Source organism: Acinonyx jubatus, chromosome B3 (assembly GCF_027475565.1).
Source record: "Acinonyx jubatus isolate Ajub_Pintada_27869175 chromosome B3, VMU_Ajub_asm_v1.0, whole genome shotgun sequence".
Lineage (NCBI taxonomy): Eukaryota > Metazoa > Chordata > Mammalia > Carnivora > Felidae > Acinonyx > Acinonyx jubatus.
In genome coordinates this window covers 67,358,859-67,378,455 of record NC_069386.1, presented here as the reverse complement: position 1 = coordinate 67,378,455, position 19,597 = coordinate 67,358,859, and the positions used below count along the sequence as shown (strand labels likewise).

General features: G+C 40.9%; 1 protein-coding gene across 3 annotated transcripts in view; it reads left to right on the top strand.

Annotated features, from left to right (window-relative positions):
- The window catches only part of FMN1 (formin 1), a 428,640-nt gene that overhangs the window by 17,131 nt on the left and 391,912 nt on the right, over positions 1–19,597 (top strand). For all 3 annotated transcript variants that reach the window (XM_053224212.1, XM_027066879.2, XM_027066877.2), the window contains one exon: positions 17,194–19,179. In XM_053224212.1, the coding sequence (XP_053080187.1) occupies positions 17,325–19,179 (1,855 nt within the window). In that variant the 5' untranslated portion in view covers positions 17,194–17,324. The remainder of the gene's footprint in view (positions 1–17,193; positions 19,180–19,597) is intronic.

Sequence of the window (19,597 nt, the reverse complement as noted above, 5' to 3'; positions counted from 1 at the left end):
TCTTCAAACATTTAAAAACCTCTCTTTTCTTCACTTTTCATATTCCCTACTGTCACTTTCAATGACCTGTCATAGAAATTTTGGTACTCATCAAGCCATTTATTCCCTGTTTTTTGTATTTTTTGTATTTTTCTCTGATTGATACATGTTTTAGTGATAGAAAGCCAGTTTTGTTCCTGATAATGACTTTTTGTCTACCTAAATTGTTGTGTTTGCTAGAAAGTAAACTCAGGCTGTCATTAAACATTAATGCTGGCTACGAATAATAACGTGCTTGAATTTTCAGGCAGAGACAGGTCAGATTTATATCTTCAGATAATGGTACTTCAGTGCACTGTTTCCTGAATATCTTCCATCTTTATTACATGTACTGTAGGGAATACAAAGATGATGGTGATGATGATAGTACCTCTCCCTAGGGAGCTTTTAGTCAAGCAGAAAAAATACATCACAAAGGCTAATTGATGGTAGGAGACGGGGTGTATCAGGATTCTATTCCTGGATAGTATAGATCTGAAACACAAAATAATAAAAATAGTTACTGATATAGCCCCTATGTGTATGTGTACCAGGTATAGGTTTAGCAGGTATCATTACCGACTGTATCTGAGGCATGAGAAATTGAGGCACATAGAGTAACCTCATAGCCATCTGAGGTTACCATGCTAAGTGGTGGAGCTGGGACTTGAACCAAGGCAGTATAGGTCTTAAAGTTGTGCTAAGGGGTAGGAAGGAGGGACCCTCTGGCCCTCAAGACTGTGAAGCATGGAGCCCAAGAACATCTGAATTCTGAGGTCATGGGCACAGTTAGGATGGAGTCAAATATTCTGACAGACAAGACTAAATAGATTTTGAGAGCCAGAGCAGGATGTGGAGACATTATAGGCTGCCTTAGGCTGGTGAGAGCCTAAGAAGGGCCGAAGTTGAAGATTTTTGCCTTTGAGGTTGGGCCAGGGAGGAGTGATTAAAGTACCTTTTCAGAGGGTACATGTTAGGTTCCAAATAAGGCGTTTGGATCAAAGGGAGAAAAAGCTTTAGAAATGCCAGGGTTGAGAGATCACTTGTCCTGGGTCTCACTTAAGCTAACAGAGAATTTTCTTTTACAATAGAGGTGGAAGTAATAAGCCCTGATTAATGCATTTCTTTTCACCCATGCTAATTTTACATTCAGTGTTACTTGTTTTCAACACTTCACTTGTTTTCCTTACAGTCCTTGTATTACTGATTAAAGTTTGGTTTTGTCTCCCTACTTGTGAGTTTCTTATGCCATTTTCTTTGCCTGCTTTGACCCCTTTCCATACCGTGGTATCTTTTGGCTTCAGAAGTCTGGGTTCTGATCCCACGTGTGCCCTGAATTCACTGTCTAGCTAGAAAAAGAATTTGGAGAGCGGGCTCCATTTCTCTGCAGGAGGGATTGTGGAATTGCACTCTAAATAGGGAGAACCAAAAACTGTCTTAAGGATGAGAACACTGAGGTACAGAGGGGTTGAGCGGCTTGTGAAGAAAGATCGCTATTAGTGATTGCCAGAGCTGGACTCGGTCCAAGCCTTCTCACTCTGAATTCATTGTGTTTTCCCCGGTCTGCGCTGCCTGGGGGGGAAACCGTCTCACATGAAGACTGATCAGACCCGGACCAGTTGCACCAGGGGGTGAGTGCTCCATATTCTTTGACTTAAAGGAGAGGAATTAGTGAATAGCTTGGGTTGGGCTCTGTAATGACAGCTGGGAGCCTGGAGACTGCTTCAGATTCTGTGTCTCCCTTTCTCTCTGCCCCTCTCTGCTTGCACTCTGTCTCTCTCTCTCTTTCTCTCTCTCTCAAAAATAAACACTAAAAGAAAAGATTCTTTTCCTTTCCAAGAAGAATACATACCATGAGATTGACAAAAAATAACACCACCTCAGGATGGAAGTCGTTCTCAAGGCCAGTTCATTCAAACACCTAGCCATTCATGGAAAGGTTAAGTCAAGGGGACCTGGTAATGGATTGGAATCTGAGAGTGGGAAGGTTTTAAGGAGGACCAGTAGGTGTGTGGAACTGGATGGTTAATCATTTGATTTCCTCAGAATCTATTGACATTCATCAATATGCACTTGAAAATGTCCAACTCTAGCAAGCCTTCTAAAAAATCCATTCTATTTGGAGGACTTTGATTTTACCTTCTTTGGGATGAGATACATATTTATCACTGAGTTTCTTTTCTTTTTTTTTCCTTTTCTGTGTTATTTGCTTCTTCTTTACTCTTTGTAAACTTAATAACCCAGCAATCACTTGTTTGTGAGTTGTAGTGAGGCCCCATTAATAATTATACCTTACTGTGGTAAATCTTGAATTTCTACCTCTTCACATAGAACTTATTCTACCTCTGAACCCCTCCCTCCAACCCCCCAGTAATTTCCTGGAGCCTAGCATCTGCTCAGCAGTCTGGCTAGTCATACTATCCTCCAGTGTCATCCTCACTGCACCTTGTCTTGGCCTCTGCTGCTGTCGCCCTCCATCAAAATGACACTGTGCTGAGCACAGCAGCCTTGTCTAATGGCCTGTTTGAGTTCTTAGGGCACTGAAGAAGATGGTGCTTGGGGAAGAACAGCCTCTTTTCCAATCCCAGGGCCCAGGGCCCTGAAGCAGGAGTTGCTTGGTTTCATACACTTACAAAGTCTTTTATGAACACAAAGAAATTTCCTACCTTCTTTCTTCTCTCCGGGTCAGATATTGTCCCTTTTGCTCCATTGTCCCCATCTCTCTTAGTCCCCTATCCGCAGTTTCTCCTCTCTCTCTAGATTTTCATAACTAAATATGTCCCCTTCTTTCTTACTGTCGCTCTCATCCCTAAACTACTCCCTGTATGTCTACTCATTTATATGAATAAGCTCCTTGTCCGTCAGTTTCACAAAGAGGTGGACTAGATATTCCAGGCTGGGATCAGGTGGGTCAGCCGCGACACAATAGCTTTAGATTGATGTGCTTCAGCTGCTCCATCATTTTTCTGTGGGTTATATGATGTTGTTCTTTTATCGGAAAACCACTGGGAAGCTCATCCTCATACTTACTGAATTATTTCAGTGATGAGACTCCCCGCCTCCACTCTCTTCTCTTCCTCCTCAAAGTCACAGTCTAATTCTCCATCCTTTATATTTTCTCCAGCCTTATTGAAATTATTTGCTTTCTTTCTTCTGTCTCTCCATCTTTAAAATCCTCTCTTGTGAGCTTGAGTATGGATAGACTGTCTTCCAGGCCATCCTACCTGAATGTGATGTACTGAAAGGACATTGACTTTGGGGTTAGACTGACCTTGTGTTGAAGCCCAACTCCACCACTTCCTTCTCATGAACTTCATTCGTGACAATATATAAAATGAACATAACAACTCTACGAGACAAAAGATAACTGCTTCAGTTAAATGAGTTATCAATTGAGGAATTTCTAAGTAGGGTCAAACCACATAAGCAGTGTCGGTCTGCTCTCCTTCTTCCCTTTTTTTTTCTCTCTCATCTCTTGGTGACAAGTTGCACTTAGCTGTGCATCTGGCTGTGGTTCATCACTGCATGTACATCCACATAACACTCCTGCAGCCCATGTTGTGCCTTTGCTTATCTGGCTGTCCTTCTTCCAGGTGACTCAGTATACCAGTGGCCTTTGCATCAGGTTCATGATGGAACCTTGAGAGGTAGTATGTGGGTTGATATTTAGTCATAAAACCACATGTTCCACCTCTTTGTACCTCTTTGTAATGGTGTCATACTTCCACTAATACTGTAAAGTCTCTGAGTACCTTAGATGTATAACACAGGTCTCCCATCTGAATCATTGTTTTTTACGTGTGGTACATCATGGTGGCAGCTAATGATATTAATGCACAGTTGTATAAACAGCCACATGTCTAAATCTGTTTGTGAATGTGTTCATTGTGTTCATTTTACTGAAACATTTTAGGATTGAAGACTAACTAACTATCATTATGGCTATATTAGTAGCATTTGGGGTCTGACAAGCAATTGAGACAGAAGAGAAGGAATGGGGAAATGTATTCTTTAAAAAAATTTTTTTTAATGTTTATTTATTTTTGAGAGAGAGACAGAGCACAAGCAGGGGAGAGGCAGAGAGAGAGGAAACACGGAGTCCAAAGCAGACTCCAAGCTCTGAGCTGTTAGCACAAAGCCGGACATGGGGCTCAAACTCATGAGCCGTGAGACCATGACCTGAGCCAAAGTCATATGCTCAACCAACTGAGCCACCTTGGTGCCCCACATGTATTCTTTTTTTTAAGTTTATTTATTTCTTATTAGAGAGAGAGAGAGAGAATGACTGGGGGAGGGGCAGAGAGAGAGGAAGAGAATCCCAGGCAAGCTCCATGCTATCAGCATGGAACCTGATGTGGGGCTCGATCTCACAAACTGCAAGATCATGACCTGAGCTGAAACCAAGAGTCGAATGCTTAACCAACTAAGCCACTCAGGTGCCCCAGAAAATGTTATATTCTGTCTCCCAACATCAGGATTTAAGAAAACCCCATGGATCATTTTCACTACATGGATAATTAAATTCCAAGAATGATTGGTGGAATTAAATTTGCATGCCCTGAAATTATTTATGTTATACAGTGTTGGTATTTACTGAAATATTTAATATTTCAAAGCATGCTTTTTGGAAGAATAAGTGGAATACTGTAGTGTTGTTTGGTTTTGTTTTGTGGCTCAAATAGACCCCCCCTAACACAACCAAATGGATGTTTCTCCTGATGATGTCAGTCCCTTTGAGAAAGATTTTCTTGGTAGATCCTGATCTCTTAATCACACAGATTCCTCTCAACTAGAAAGTCAATATATCCTGCAAGTAAAGTTCACTTTAGGGACCATTGTTACTTAATCCAAAGACAGGTGTATTTGATAGTGTGCTCCCTAGTGGCCTCATCTGATTCAGATTTACTTTGCATTTGTGAGACAGAAATTTGTGCCAGTTGCAACTTTTTCTAAAAGGCTATAAAAAGTGATAGAACCCCAGACCTTAGTTTCCTTATCATTCTGTATTCTAACTATCACCACAGATCTGTTTGCTGTACCCAGTATTTATTTGCTTTTATTTCAAACTATCTTTGAAACTGGCTACAGGCAATGTAAAATTTTCCTGATTTCAGAACCACGTTCAGAGTCCTTTAGTCCCAAGAAGTTCCCTTGTGTGCTTTTAATGGGGAGAGACTGAGAGACTTACCACTATTTATTTTGGGAATCAGAACAACAGCCATTTGTCTCAAAATGCATTTTCATTTTTTTATTGTGCATATTTTTTCCTCTGTCCTCCTAAGCAGTTTTAGCAACCTCAAATTCAAATATGTTTTTATTAAGTTGTTTTATGTTATTCAAAGGATTTTTTTTATATGTTTTGAATCCTAGGAATATAAGAGAGTTCTAGAAGCAACATGAGGCTGCTATTACAAGTTATCCAGGGCAACCATCCATATCTCAAAGCTTTGAGCTTTCCATCGGTTTCATAAATGCATATAATGACCTTCACCTTTATTCTTCCCAAGCCTACTATAGGGATAGCTGTAATTTTTAATTTCTGATATAATAATAGCCTTTTTATATTTTTGCCTTTCAATTGAAATCAATTAATATATTGTTGAGAATGAACTTGTGGAATGATCTGGAAATGCTTTTTTTATAAGTTTATTTATTTATTTTGAGAGAGAGAGAGAGAGAGAGAGAGAAAGAGTGTACATGTCTGAGCACACATATGTGAAAGTGGGGGAGAGGAAAAAAGAGAGGGAGAGAGAGAATCCCAAGCAGGCTTTGCACTGTCAGCACAGAGCCCAACATGGGCTCAGTCCCATGGTTCATGAAATCAGAATGTGAGCTGAAGTCGAGTCAGATGCTTAACTGACTGAGCCACCCAGGTGCCCCTGGAAATGCTTTTAAAATTGCATGTACATGGTATGAAAGAACTATTAAACATCTGTGTGATATATTAACCTGCAGGAATTGTGCCCATGATATTGTTGCACAGAGTAGTAAAAGTGTAAGTGTCAATCATATGGGGAATTCTTGGAGCAGCCTGGTTTTTTAAAGATGTGAATTGAGCCCAAGACTGTATTCTGTCCTTTGCTTTGGGTCTGACTGCAGCTACTTTGGTGTAAAGGGTCTGTGTCTTTAAACCTGTTGGAGTTAGGGATAAGATAATTACCCTCTGTGGCTGAGACTTTCTTTTAAATTCAGATGGCAAACAGATTAGTTAGATGTTGAGATAATTCTCTGGAAAGCTTCAGCCTCCTGCCAAAGGTAGAATTTGGTTTAAATGTTTGAGCAAGGGTCAGTGTTTGAGCAATGAACTCCAAGGGTCCATACCCACAGCCAGGCCCCTGATCACAAGGGGAACTGCTTCCAAGGAGGGAGGCTGGGGGGAGTTCTCTGATACTTTTTATTACATTTCCTGAGGTAGAAACTTACTGACATTCGGTCATAATTCTCTTACTTAACTTGAGGCAAATTTAATGCTGATACTCAATTTTAACTGTATCTCCTCTGGGGCATTTGTGGGCAAGTCTTTCTTTAGGTCCTAGTGGAAATATTAAGCCATGAGTACTGGTGTTCTTTCAGGACAAAGTGGAATTCCTAGCAAGAATTTTGCAAGTATTACATCTTCTTTTTCTTTGCTGCCAAGTGGAGAATTGATATTCTGGCTAAGGGGTAACATGATGTTTTAACTTGCTTAATAGCCATAATCTGTTAACCATCATTTTCTGAAGAGGAGATAAATAATCCTTACGTAGAAGTGTTAGAGGTCTCTTGAGGGTCTCCCATAATGAATTCATGATCTCTTCCTAAAGTTTTAGGAAATGCAGTGCTTTGTAACTTCTACATGCAGACTTTTAAGACAGACAGACTTGGATTCAAATTTCAATTCTGTGACTCAATACCTTTGTGACTTTGGGCAAGTTGCTTAACCTCTCTAAGCTTATATTGCTCTCGTGGTTAAAATGGGAGAATTACTAATAGCCATCTAGTAGGACTATGGGAATCAATGATGGAGGCATAGGAGACACTAAGCCTAGTGCCTAGCAGTGATTAAGGACTCTTGAGGTCGGCCAATATCTGCCTCCTTCTCTTGTTCACATTCCTCTTTTTTCTCCTTCTCAACCGAGTATGAATCCACCTATTTTAGTAGCACACCATTATCTTTAATTTGACTGCCTGTCTACAAATTGTTAACTTCCTGCCTCTTCATTGGTCAACTAAGGAAAAGCAGCTTGCCAGACAGCAGTGGTCATTCTAGCTGTTTGTGCTGAAACAGACATGAACGCTGGATCGGCATGCAGTGCTGGGCTACTCTATCCCTTTCTTGGCAGATCCTTGTTGAACATCACTGTATTTAGGGTTACTGGTACTGTGCGAAAACATCTCAAAATGACAAACTCTCACAGCAGATTTTATGAACTGACACTAGATTCAGATGAATAGGGCCTTCTTCCATCCCCATGGTAAACGTGTGTTGGTGAGTATTTAACACCGGTATGGCCTCCCTCAACAAGAACAGCCAAGCAAAGAGGAAGCAGATGCACCTTACAGAACCATTGCTTATAAATTATAGTCCCGTGTAGGATCCTGAATATTTAATCAGAGAAATCTTCTAAAAATCATATTTAAATGAAAGATCTTTTCCAAGGAGTGGCTTTGAGCCCACTTGCTTTCCTCCGTATAGTACTACATGGCATTTAAAGTTCTGTCTAGGGGCGCCTGGGTGGCTCAGTCAGATAGGTGTCCGACTTCGGCTTAGGTCATGATCTCATGGTCTGTGGGTTCAAGCCCCGCGTCGGGCTCTGTGCTGACAGCTCAGAGCCTGGAGCCTGCTACGGATTCTGTGTCTCCCTCTCTCTCTGACCCTCCCCCGTTCATGCTCTGTCTCTCTCTGTCTCAAAAATAAATAAAACATTAAAAAAACTTAAAATAAAAAATATAATAATAAAGTTCTGTCTAGAGGTGCCTGGGTGGCTCAGTTGGTTGAGCAACTGATTTTGGCTCAGGTCGTGATCTCACGGTCCATAAGTTTGAGCCCCACATAGGGCTCCATGCTGACGGCTGTGTTGAAGAAAAGTGGTGAGAATAGACATCCTTGTCTTGTTCCTGATCTTAGGAAGAAGCTCTCAGTTTTTCTCCATTGAGGATAATGTAAGCTGTGGGTTTTTCATATATGGCCTTTATTATGTTGAGGTATGTTCCCTCTAAACCTACTTTACTGAGGGTGTTTATCATGAGTGGATGCTGTACTTTGTCAAATGCTTTTTCTGCATCTATTGAAATCATTATATGTTTCTCATCCTTTCTCTTATTGATGTGATGTATCACATTGATTGCTCTGTGAATATTAGACCACACTTACACCCTAGGAATCAATCCCACTTGATCGTGGTGAATGAGTTTTTTGATATATTGTTGGATTTATTTTGCTTTTATTTTGTTGAGGATTTTTGCATCTGTGTTCATCAGGCCTGTAGTTCTCTCTTTTAGTGTGCTTTTATGTAGTTTGGGTACCAGGGTAATGCTGACTTTATAGAATGAGTTTGGAAATTTTCCTTCCTCTTCTATTTTTTGGAACAGTTTGAGAATAATAGGTATTAACTCTTCTTTAAATGTTTGGTAGAATCCACCTATGAAGCCATCTGGTCTTGGACTTTTGTTTTTTGGGAGTTTTTTGATTACTGATTCAATTTCCTTGCTGGTAATCGGTCTGTTCAAATTTTCTATTTCTTCCTCCTTCAGTTTTATATGTTATATGTTTCTAAGAATTTATCCATTTCTTCTAGGTTGTCCAATTTTTGGCATATGATTTTTCATAATATTCTCTTACAGTTGTTTGCATTTCTGTGGTATTGGCTGTTATATCTCTGCTTTCATTTGTGATTTTGTTTGAGTCCTTTCTCTCTCTCTGTCTCTCTCTCTCTCTGTTTTGTTTTTTTGGGGGGGGATGAGTCCGGATAGAAATTTATCAGTTTGTTGATTTTTCAAAGAACTAGCTCCTAGTTTCATTGATCTGTGCTATTGGTTTTTGTTTGTTTTTGTTTTTGTTTTTTTAGTTTCATATCGTTTATTTCTCCTCTAATCTTTATTATTTTCTTCCTTCTGCTAGTTTTGGGTGTTATTTTTCTTTCTCTAGCTCCTTTAGGTGTAAGGCTAGGTTGTTTATTTGAGATTTTTCTTGCTTCTTGAGGTAGGCCTGTATTGCTATAAACTTCCTCTTAGAACCACTTTTGCTGCATCCCAAGATTTTGGACCATTATGCTTTCATTTTCACTTTTCCCCATGTAATTTTTGATTTCCTCTTTGATTTCTTGGTTGACCCATTCATTACTTAGCAGCATGTTACTTAATCACCATGTATTTGTGCTCTTTCCAAAAATTTTCTTTGTGGTTGATTTCTAATTTCGTATGTTGTGGTAAGAAAAGATACATGTTATGACTTTAATATTTTTTGAATTTGTTGAGAATTATTTTGTGGCTTAATATGTGATCTATTCTGGAGAATGTTCTATGTGCACTTGACAAGAATGTGTATGTGGCAGACCTTTAAACAAGAGTGCCCTCCAAGCACCCTGCCTGTCTTTATTGCTCTATAAAATTGGCGAGCCATTGTCCATTGAACAGAAAAGCCTATTTTAACCCCTTATTCTGTCTAATAAAAAAAATTGTTGTTCGAGAGCAGCTTCCTTAATTTGGAAATGCAAATTAACTTAATATATGAAATGAGTTTTCTGATTTGATGTTCTCAGAAAAGCAAACTCCAGAGAATGGGTTTGCATATTTAAAAAGATACTCCTAGGGGTGTCTGGGTGGCTCAGTCAGTTAAGCATCCAACTTCAGTGTGGGTCATGATCTCATGGTTCATGAGTTCATGCCCCACATCGGGCTCTGTGCTGACAGCTCAGAGCCTGGAGCGTGCTTCATATTCTGTGACTCCCTCTCTCTCAGTCCCTCCCCTGCTTGTGCTCTGTTTCTCTCTCTCTCTTAAAAATGAATAAAGATTAAAAAATCTAAAAAAAAGATACTCTTAATTTATAAAAGGAGGCTACCTTTGTTTTACCAAGAATTTTCAAATCCCACTTTTGTGAGACGCTGTGTAGTCAAACATTGGCCGTTGGACGTTGAACATTCAATGAGTAAGAATCTCATATATACATATTCCTTTTTTTAAATCATAGAGAAGGGGTTCATTTCCTCAGTATACTCATCTGTCTCCCAAAGATGATGATATAAGCCAGATAGTGACATGAGCCATGGATGTGTTGAAGATCTCAGTATGTTATATTCTCATGAAGATCACGTGGAAAGCTGATATTTGTTTATCTTTATGTATGAAGCTTTGAAGAGGTACAGGAGAGGTGAATAAAGGATTCTCTGAGGTCTTTGGGAAAATCTTAAATGCTCACAGTTTATAGCATATCTAGGTAGCAACTAATAAACAAACACAAAAAGGAGCCCTTTTTCTTATCCTTTGATAATTATCTGTGGCTATTGCTAGAAATTTATTACCCAAAATAATTCTATTGACCAAACTTTGGCCTCTATTTTATTTTTGTAAAGATTTGCCAGTATGTTATAATAATGCCTAGCTTGGAGTATTCGTAGTTTCTTAGTCAAATCAGGGTTTCAAAGGTACAAATTTTGCCTTTGAAGTATAGACTGATTTAGTTCTTTCTTTCTTGTGACAGTGTAAGAATACAAAGAAAGTCATAAAATTATAGAATTTTTATGAAGAAACCAAAAATCATTGAGATAATATGTAAACTCTTTCAATTTTACCGCTCTCACATAATTATCTTCTTCCCTTTACTTATCCCTAGTCTTTGAGCATGAAGCAACCTCCTTCTTATCAAGGCTTACCCTCCCTGTGTGTCCTCTGGCTCATGTCCTTTTCTTCCTCTGGTGCCTTCTTTCATCTGTTGTCCTATATTTTATTCCATATTTTGCTTGTATCATCAATATCTCCCTCTTCACTACCTCCTTCTTCTCAACCTAAAACCATGCTTAGATTTCCTTTCTTAAAAAAACAAAACAAAACAAAATAAAAGTAACAACAAGGACAATACCTTGATACTCGTCCAGGCTACTCTTATTTTTTTCTCTTAACTACCAGCCTCTCTCTTGCACTTTGCAATATACTTTGGTGTCCTCTTACTCTGCTAAAATCACTATCTAAAACTCTGCCTGCAATTTCACCTTCTAATTTATTTCTTTTTTAATCTCTTTACAGAATTTTATATTTTCCAGAGCGCCTCATTCTTGACTCTCTGATCTCTTTCTACCCCATTCTATTCTGACGTTACTCCTAGGTTCATCTTCTTAAGTTTGTACGGAACAAACTACTTCTTTGATCAAAACCCATCCTTGTCTTCCCATTTGTGTAGGAAGTTAGCATTAATTTCCCACCAACCTGGATTCAAATCTTTTGACAGTTTTTTGTCACTCTTTCTTGACTTATCTCTCCTGACATATGTCTTAAAAGCAGGCAAAGAGAGTACTTCTTCCCTTTGTACATGTTAGCAGATTTCTCAGTCTTGTATAATGCCTCTCCTGGAATTCCCTTTTTTAAAATCATACCTGTCAAAACCTTATCCTTTAGTGTGGAGCTATTTCAAATGCTTTCTTCTTTTTGAAGGATTTTCTGATCCCACAAACATGATGTGTCTCTCCTTTCTTTAACCTTCTCTGATCTATTCTTTGATGTCTTATAGAATCTCTTTCTGCTTTGTATTGCAATAATTTAGCTAGTGGTTTCTATTCTTCTATTCTTACAGTGTGGTAGAGATTCTTTGAGAAAAAATACCTCTGGGGGAAAAGAGCTAGAAGGTTATTGCAAACCTACCTTTATTTTCATATCTTCTATGTAAAGAATAGTACTATTGCATTCCATGGGTGTGGGTTGGAAGGAGATAGACAGGCACTAACTTTTCCAAAATCACACACAAGAGGCAGAATTCAAAGCTACCCAGGCCTGGATAAGCAATGGGAGAGAGTTGTAATTCATACCCAGAGACGGTAGCTACACCTGGAGGAAAGCTACCCAAGAGGAACTGGGGTCTTCAGTAGAGGCTGTACTAGGAGGGAGGGAGCCAGGAAATAAATACGAACTTTCTTCCATTCTGCATTTCCATCTGCTGCTGGTATTTCCTGACGTCTAAACCCAGTAGAAGCCAGAGTGCCAGGGAGCTTGTTGAGTCAGTCTCTTGGAGTTTAGAGTGGTGTGTAGAAGGGTATAGCCTGAATCTGAATGGACAGATGGATAATTTCCAGTTTAATAATGGAACTTACAGATAATCTATTTTATCAGTATTGGGCTCAGATGGAATCATAGGGCATTACTCTGCCAATGGCTAAGTAAGTAAAGCTTTGCATTGGCCTTCTAGGGCCAGAATCAATTATGAAGCTGACAGTAAGCAGACAGGATGGCTGCAGCTAATTCTTGGATCTTATTTTAGGCATTTGTGAAATATGTTATGAGCGGTGAATAGCATCTACTAAAAAGACAATAATTTCCCATTATGATGGGGTACAACAGATATTTCCATTTGGGGTAGAGTGAAATCATGTACTTGCTTATTGGAAAAAGACTCAGGGAAGAAATCACCACAGTGGTGTTGTCTTGGAGAGACTGTCAGCCTGGAGTTTGCCAGAGGAAATGGAAGGCATGAAGGGTCCCCAGGAAACAAAGTGCTTTTACACTGAGCATAACCAGAGAAGGTTACTTTGTAGGCCAAATTAAGATGTATAATTTAGTGAGTGGAGCTTGCGGAGCTGCTGTATTTTAGTCAAAGCAGAGCGAGCCAATGCTACTTGAAATAGTCCTGTGAACTCAGCATGGAATTATAGTGCTGGTGTATCTAACCACACTCCACATTGCTTTCCTTGTTATTTTGCTTTTTTTTTTCTCCCAAGACATATAGTTGAGTTTTTTTTCCCCCTGGTTTCTCAGATGGAAAATATGTGTGATGATTCAGCCCGGCCTTCTGATTTGCTAATGGGTTATTGCACAGAAGTGTTTGCCCTGCTCTGAAGCCTGCCTTTGCCATGGTGCCTGGGAGAGTGCTGAGGTTGAAGCTCCTTTACTCAGGGTATACTTTCTTTTTCTTCAAAGAGGAGTTTTGTGGTTTCTCGGCTAGCTAGTAGGTGTCACCAGATAATATTTTGAGTTAGTGTATCGTAAACTTAGAGACTAAATGTCTCATTTCACAAAGGAAAGAAGAAAATACTTGAGGGGTATTTATCCACATACAGACACTGTCAGGGATGCTAAGCTGATGGCTGAATCCTGACAGTCTTTTCTTTGGTTGAGAGATCCTGGGGAAAAGTGTGGATAGTTATTCTGTGCTCCAGAGACAGCCCTGTAAATGTTCATTAACGATAGTGGAGGATGTGCATAACAATTTTGATAAAAGTAATTTCAGGGCACCTGGGTGGCTCAGTCGGTTAAGCGTCTGACTTGGGCTCAGGTCATGATCTTGCGGTCCGTGAGTTCAAACCCCGTGTCAGGCTCTGTGCTGACAGCTCGGAGCCTGGAGCCTGTTTCGGATTCTGTGTCTCCCTCTCTCTCTGACCCACCCCCGTTCATGCTCTGTCTCTCTCTGTATCAAAAACAAATAAAAGGTTAAAAAAAATTAAAAAAAATAATTTCAAACTGCAGAAGAGAATGGGGAAATAAGAGTGTCTAAAAATGTGTGTATTCTTTGCAATAATCTATCTTAAATTATTTGGATTTTGGATATCCAAAATTGTAGCAAAGCTAATTCTGAAACTCACTTTCTAATATGAAATAATCTTTTTTTTCTTCCGTAAATTTCCTCTAAGATGTCCTGTGGATGCTAAATTCAGGCAAGTTAGATTGTCTTTGTGCCACTGATGTATCAATACCTGTGCTCTTGTGCATTCACAGGAGAACCTTGTCCTTTTCAAGCAACTCCACTTTATAATTAAAACAATTCACTTCTCAATCCCTACCTTTCATTGCAGAAATGTCTTTTGTTTCATTTCTTTCGTTAAATGGTAAGGCCTAGAGAGAGAGGTACTACGAGTACCACCCCTATTTGCTTACATGATCATTGGAAACTCAGAAATTATGAACTGATAGCATGAAGAAGCCCCCTTGCACCTGGATTTGGACCCACAGAACCTGGTAGAAGAGTATTTTATCTTGGAAACAAGGTACAACTTTACAACATTGTTTTAAAGTTTAGAATTCCAAGAATGGGATGCTTTTCTTTTATAGTTGGTAGGGACTTACTTTGCTATGTATCCTGCCACAAGCCACATGACCAATGTTGCGATCTACAACCCCAAAGTCACTCCTTTTATCTTCTACACTGTATCACCTGATCTTTAGTTGAAAGGTTCATCATAGTACAACATCATGGCTATGACTTTCACTGTTTTTGCCTTTTCCTCTGCAAAAGAAAATGTAGCAATAGAGGGAAAATGCAACAGGTCTTTAAGAAGAGATGATAGGTGAGAATGAAGCGAAGAATTTAAAGATGTAACTGGGTATGTGACTCCTGTTATTGTCAGGGAAGGGAGGAAGCTTCTAAGACAGCTTATATTATGGAAGCTGTCTGGTGTAATCTACCACTAGTGTCTGAGACATGGGTTCTGGTCTCAGTTTGGCAACACTGATTGAAAGATGTTAGAGCTAAGGTTTACAGACCTATAATAAAAGCATAGTAAGAAGTTAAATCACTGAATCTTAATTTCTGTAGCTACAAAATATGAAGAATTATCTTACTACCCAATCTTTTTCAGCTTTGCATAGTCTTGTTTCCCTCCGTTTAGCCCTTAAGTAGCTGTGTTTCCAGTACTCTGTTCTACAACCTTTGTTTTTGTTTTGTTTGTTTTTGTTTTGGTCTGTCTAAAACTGTGTAGTTTTCTTGAGTAAACTTCATCCAAGCCAGTGACCTTAAGTGCATACCATACAGGTTATGACAATCTTTGTTTTTTAATTTATTTTTTATTAAGTTCTTTAAAGTTTATTTATTTTGAGACAGAGACAGCATAGTGGGGGAGGGGCAGAGATAGAGGGGGAGAGAGAGAGAATCCCAAGCAGGCTCTGCACTGTCAGTACAGAGCCTGATGCGGGGCTTGAACTCACGAAACCATGAGATCATGACCTGAGCTGAAACTGAGAGTCAGACACTCAACTGACTGAGCCACCCAGGCACCCTGACAATCTTTTGTTTTTTAGTGGTGTGTGTAGACCATTTACATTTAATGTTAATTGTTGATACGTTTAGATTTAGGTTTACCCAGGCACCCTGACAATCTTTTTTTTTAATGGTGTGTGTAGACCATTGACATTTAATGTTAATTGTTGATATGTTTAAATTTAGGTTTACCATTTTATTATATACTTATGTTTGTTGCCTCTTTTTTGGTTCCTGTCTTTTGTTTCCCCTTTCTTGTTTTCTTTTGCGTTATTTGAATGTTTTTTTGTTATTCCATTTTAATATATCAATTGTATTTTTCATTATATCTCTTTTAGTGGTTGCTCTAGGGACTAAATATGCATGCCTAACTCTTCACAGTGTAGTCAGAATTAAATTACCATTATACTTTACCACATCTCCTTAATGTTGTAGCTGTCTTGTGTATTATATGTACATATATTGCAACCCCACTGAAAATGTAATATTTTTTGTTTTCAACTGTTAAACATTGTTTAAAGAACTCAAGAGAGGAATAATACTATATTTACACAGATATTACTATTTCTGTTGCCTTTTCTTCTTTCTTGATGTTACAAGTTTCTTACTTTTTTCATTCTCTCTGAAAAGCTTCCTTTAGCAATTCTTTTAGAGCAGGTCTGCTGGCAACTAACTCTATCTTCGTCTGAGAATGTCTTTATTTCACTATCATTTTTGAGGACTATTTTAGCTGTATATAAAATTCTGGCTTAACACATCTTTTCTTTTAGCACTTTGAAATGGTGTTCCACTTTCCCTTTCTCTGAGTACTCTCAGTCCTCCTGGCACTTGTGGGTTGACCAGATGTGTGCATTTTTTTTTTAACCTTCATTTTTATCACTCTTTATCTGTCTTCCTCAAGGAGGTTCTGTTACAAAACTCTTTTCTCCTTTCTCTCTTCTGCCACTCAAAATGTACTTTTCTGTAGTTTTTTCTTATTTAGAACTAGTTATAAAGTATCTGAGGAAAATAATTCCCAAAGGATATCAATGATGAATAAGTGGTTACCGTGTTACCCTTTCCCAGGGGGAATGTCGTTTAGCCACGGAAGTCTTAAAGACTAGGACATGCTTGTTTTGTTGTATTACAATGTGTTGTAATACAGAATTCTAAGCTCCATATTTCTTGGTCTGGGGGGAGAGGAGGACGTTAGCCACAAAGACATTCCTGGTATTCCTCAGATCTCAGGAGAGAACAGCCACCTTCACTGCTTATGTGACTTTTCAGCTCCTTTTTTTGGTAAAGACATGGAAAGTCCATACAAGGCCAGCAGTAGCATATAGATATTTGCTTTTTCTCTGTCCTTCCATTTGGCCTTAAATGGGCAAGAAGTTGGGAAAATGACAAACAGTCTTGATTAAGACCCCTGAATTAATTAAATTTCAAACTTAAAAATTTTCACTTTTAACTGTTTTGGCAAAGATATGTGAGTTGTATTCAGGAAAGACTCCAAATTTGTGGCCTAATACCTTTCCCTTATACTGCTTTAAGTGAAATAGATAATTAATCTCAAATGTTAACAAGTACTTTTTGGAGATAAAAAAGCTTGACTCATTTTTGCAAATATTGCAAACACAAGTTCTTAAAATGTCTATGTTTTCTAAGGATCTCAAAGTCCCTTTTCTGTGGGATTTCTGGGAGGTCTTTTAATTGTGTTTAATAGAAAAACACAAACTGAAGCCTAGAGAAGTTGACAGACCTGCTCTAGGGTATATTGTGATTCCCCTTGTGGGGAAAAGGAACTTTTGTCTTAGGGCTGAAATTAGAGCGCTCTCCCAACCCTCGGCTGTAGAAAAACTCTGGTCCAGGGTGGGATGGGAGTGGGGAAGAGGTTGCAGTCAGCTTTCTGGCTGGTGTGAGTTGAGTTGGTTGAGGCCAGCCAGAGAGGAAGGGTAGGTCATGACTATGCTTTGATTGATGTTGGCTTGTGATTTATGCAGTCTGTTACACAAGCTGCTTTCTTCCCCTGTTCTTCTACCAGGCAGTCTTGTTGCTGGAGATGATTGTCAGCTGCTTTCCCTGCCTAGCTACCATCACATGCCCTACCACCGGAGCCTGGGAAGCCTGACCACAGACCAGCATCTCCAAGGCATGAATAATTAGGTAGGCATAATGGAAGGCACTCACTGCACCCTCCAATTGCGTAAGCCCATTACTGAAGTCTGCTACATCAGCTTCTATCTTCCAAGGGGGGAAGTCAGAGGATTTTCATACAAGGGCACTGTAACTCTAGACAGATCCAATAAAGGGTTTCATAACTGCTACCAAGTCAGGGGGGGGTCAGACGTCATCAGCCTCAGCCTGCAGCCGAATGAACATCCAGGCGACATATTTTTCAAGCAAACTCCCACAAAAGACATTTTAACTGAGCTGTACAAACTCACAGCAGAGAGGGAGAAACTTCTGGCCAATCTGCTGAGCTCAGACCACATCCTGGGGATTACGATGGGGAGCCAGGAGGGGAAACTACCGGAGCTGTCCGTGAGCCTGGCCCCTGAGGACGACTGTTTCCAGAGTGCTGGTGACTGGCCGGGTGAGCCCCCCGTGGGCTGTCTCAATAAGAGGAGTGCCCATGGGAACAAAAAGCCCCGGAGGTTTGGTGGAAGGAGAGGAAGCTTTCATGTGCTTCCACAGAAGAGGACAAGAAGAAAAGGGCGTGGGGGCCAGGAATCGGCTCCTCAGATGGGGAAGGACCAAATCTGTTCCAGTAACTCCCTTCCTATTTCTCGAACAAGGCGTAATCTTTGGCTTCTAGAGGAGAAAGGCAACTTGCTCCCAAGTGGGGCGTTCACATCTTCCGTACAGTGGAGAGGGAGCTGTCCCCCAGAGATCCCCGGTGCACTGGATGCCAGTGGGAGCTTCAGGAAGACTTCTGAGGGCACTGGGTTTGGAAGAGGAGGGCTGCCCCCTGACTGCAGCTCCACAGAGCCAGGAGATGATAGTGGTGCTAGAGTGCCAAAGAGGGGCCCACGCAGGCTGGCGCACCAGCAAACAGATTTGTCTGAACGTCGTGAGGACCCTGAGCAACATCCAGAGGCAGAAAAGGGCCGGAGGGAGAAGTCTGGTGAGCGTACATGCGGGAAGAAGCCTATTTCCAAAGTGGTGGCCAAAGTCCAGGACCTGTCCACTCAGGTGCAAAGAGTAGTTAAAACACATCTTGAGAGTGAGGAAAGCGTTGCCATTTGCCCAGCAGCCCAAGCTGAGTTTATACCCAGAGCAGACTTGTTTACCCTCCCTGGAGCCGAGGCCGGGACTCAGGGTTGCAGGTGGCCGGGCACGGAGCAGCACGGAGACAGGTCATTGCAGGCACCGGACAGGGAACGTATCCCAGCCAGCGCCGAGGGGGCTGTGAACAAGGTCCTGCTGAAGGTGATAGAGAGTGAGAAGGTAGATGAAGCCACCGAGGGGAAAAGGCTGGGCTTCCCCCTCAGCACGCTAGCCACCCACACCCTCCCAGAAACCAGAAGCAAGAGGAAAGCTGGGATGCCTCTGAAGGGTCACAAAACCTTGTTTCTGGATCCGCCCCCCAGTATAGGCCCTGACTGGTCACAACCCGGAGGCGATGAGAAGAGACCGTCCCCCCCAGCTCTGGCAGCCCTCAGCATGCCGCTGAATAATTCATCCTCTCAGTCCTGTGCATACACACGGATGTCACCTGTTCCCTCGCCTCCTTCTCCAAGGCTTCCCAGCCCTCGGCAGCATCACAGGGTCCTCCAGCTCCCTCCGCTGCCTGGTGAGAGGGAAGTGGCTCCCGATGACTCTCCTGGCAGAAAGAGCAGTACTTTCTCTGGGTCCTCCTCTGCTGACACCTTGGAGCCACCAACCTCTGCAAAGGTCACGGAGACCAAAGGAGCCAGCTCGACCTCCCTTGGAGCAGGCCAACCTCGCTTGGCGTCTGGGGAACCTTTGGAAAAGAGCTTGGGGCCCGGAAAGACCACAGCTTGGCCCCAGTACCAGTCACCTCCAGGTAAGTCCCCGTGTGAGATACTTTGCATCTGTTCTTGGGCGGCTCACAAACTGTAATCTGCTCATGCTCTTTAGAGCCTGGCTACTTAACCAGGTCTGTGAGTTCACATTGAGGCAAGAGAAGCGGGAGTGACCTAGGAGAGTGTGGAGATGGTGTAGATGGTGCTGACTTACAGGGTCAGGGGTCTAAGTGGCTCCTAGGAGCAATACTTTGTAAACATTTTTAAAAAATACTTTATTTTGGCATATTCTAAAGCTGCCTCCATGGTTGCTTACCTCAGGACTCTCAAAGGAAACAGGGACTAGCAGAAAGAAGTAGTGACTTGTCTCTGCCTTTGATGCCTCCGCTGCGTAATTGGCCCCTTGACCTAAATTCTGCTGTTCATGCTGCTGGAGTAGCTCGGGTTTGTTGGGATTCC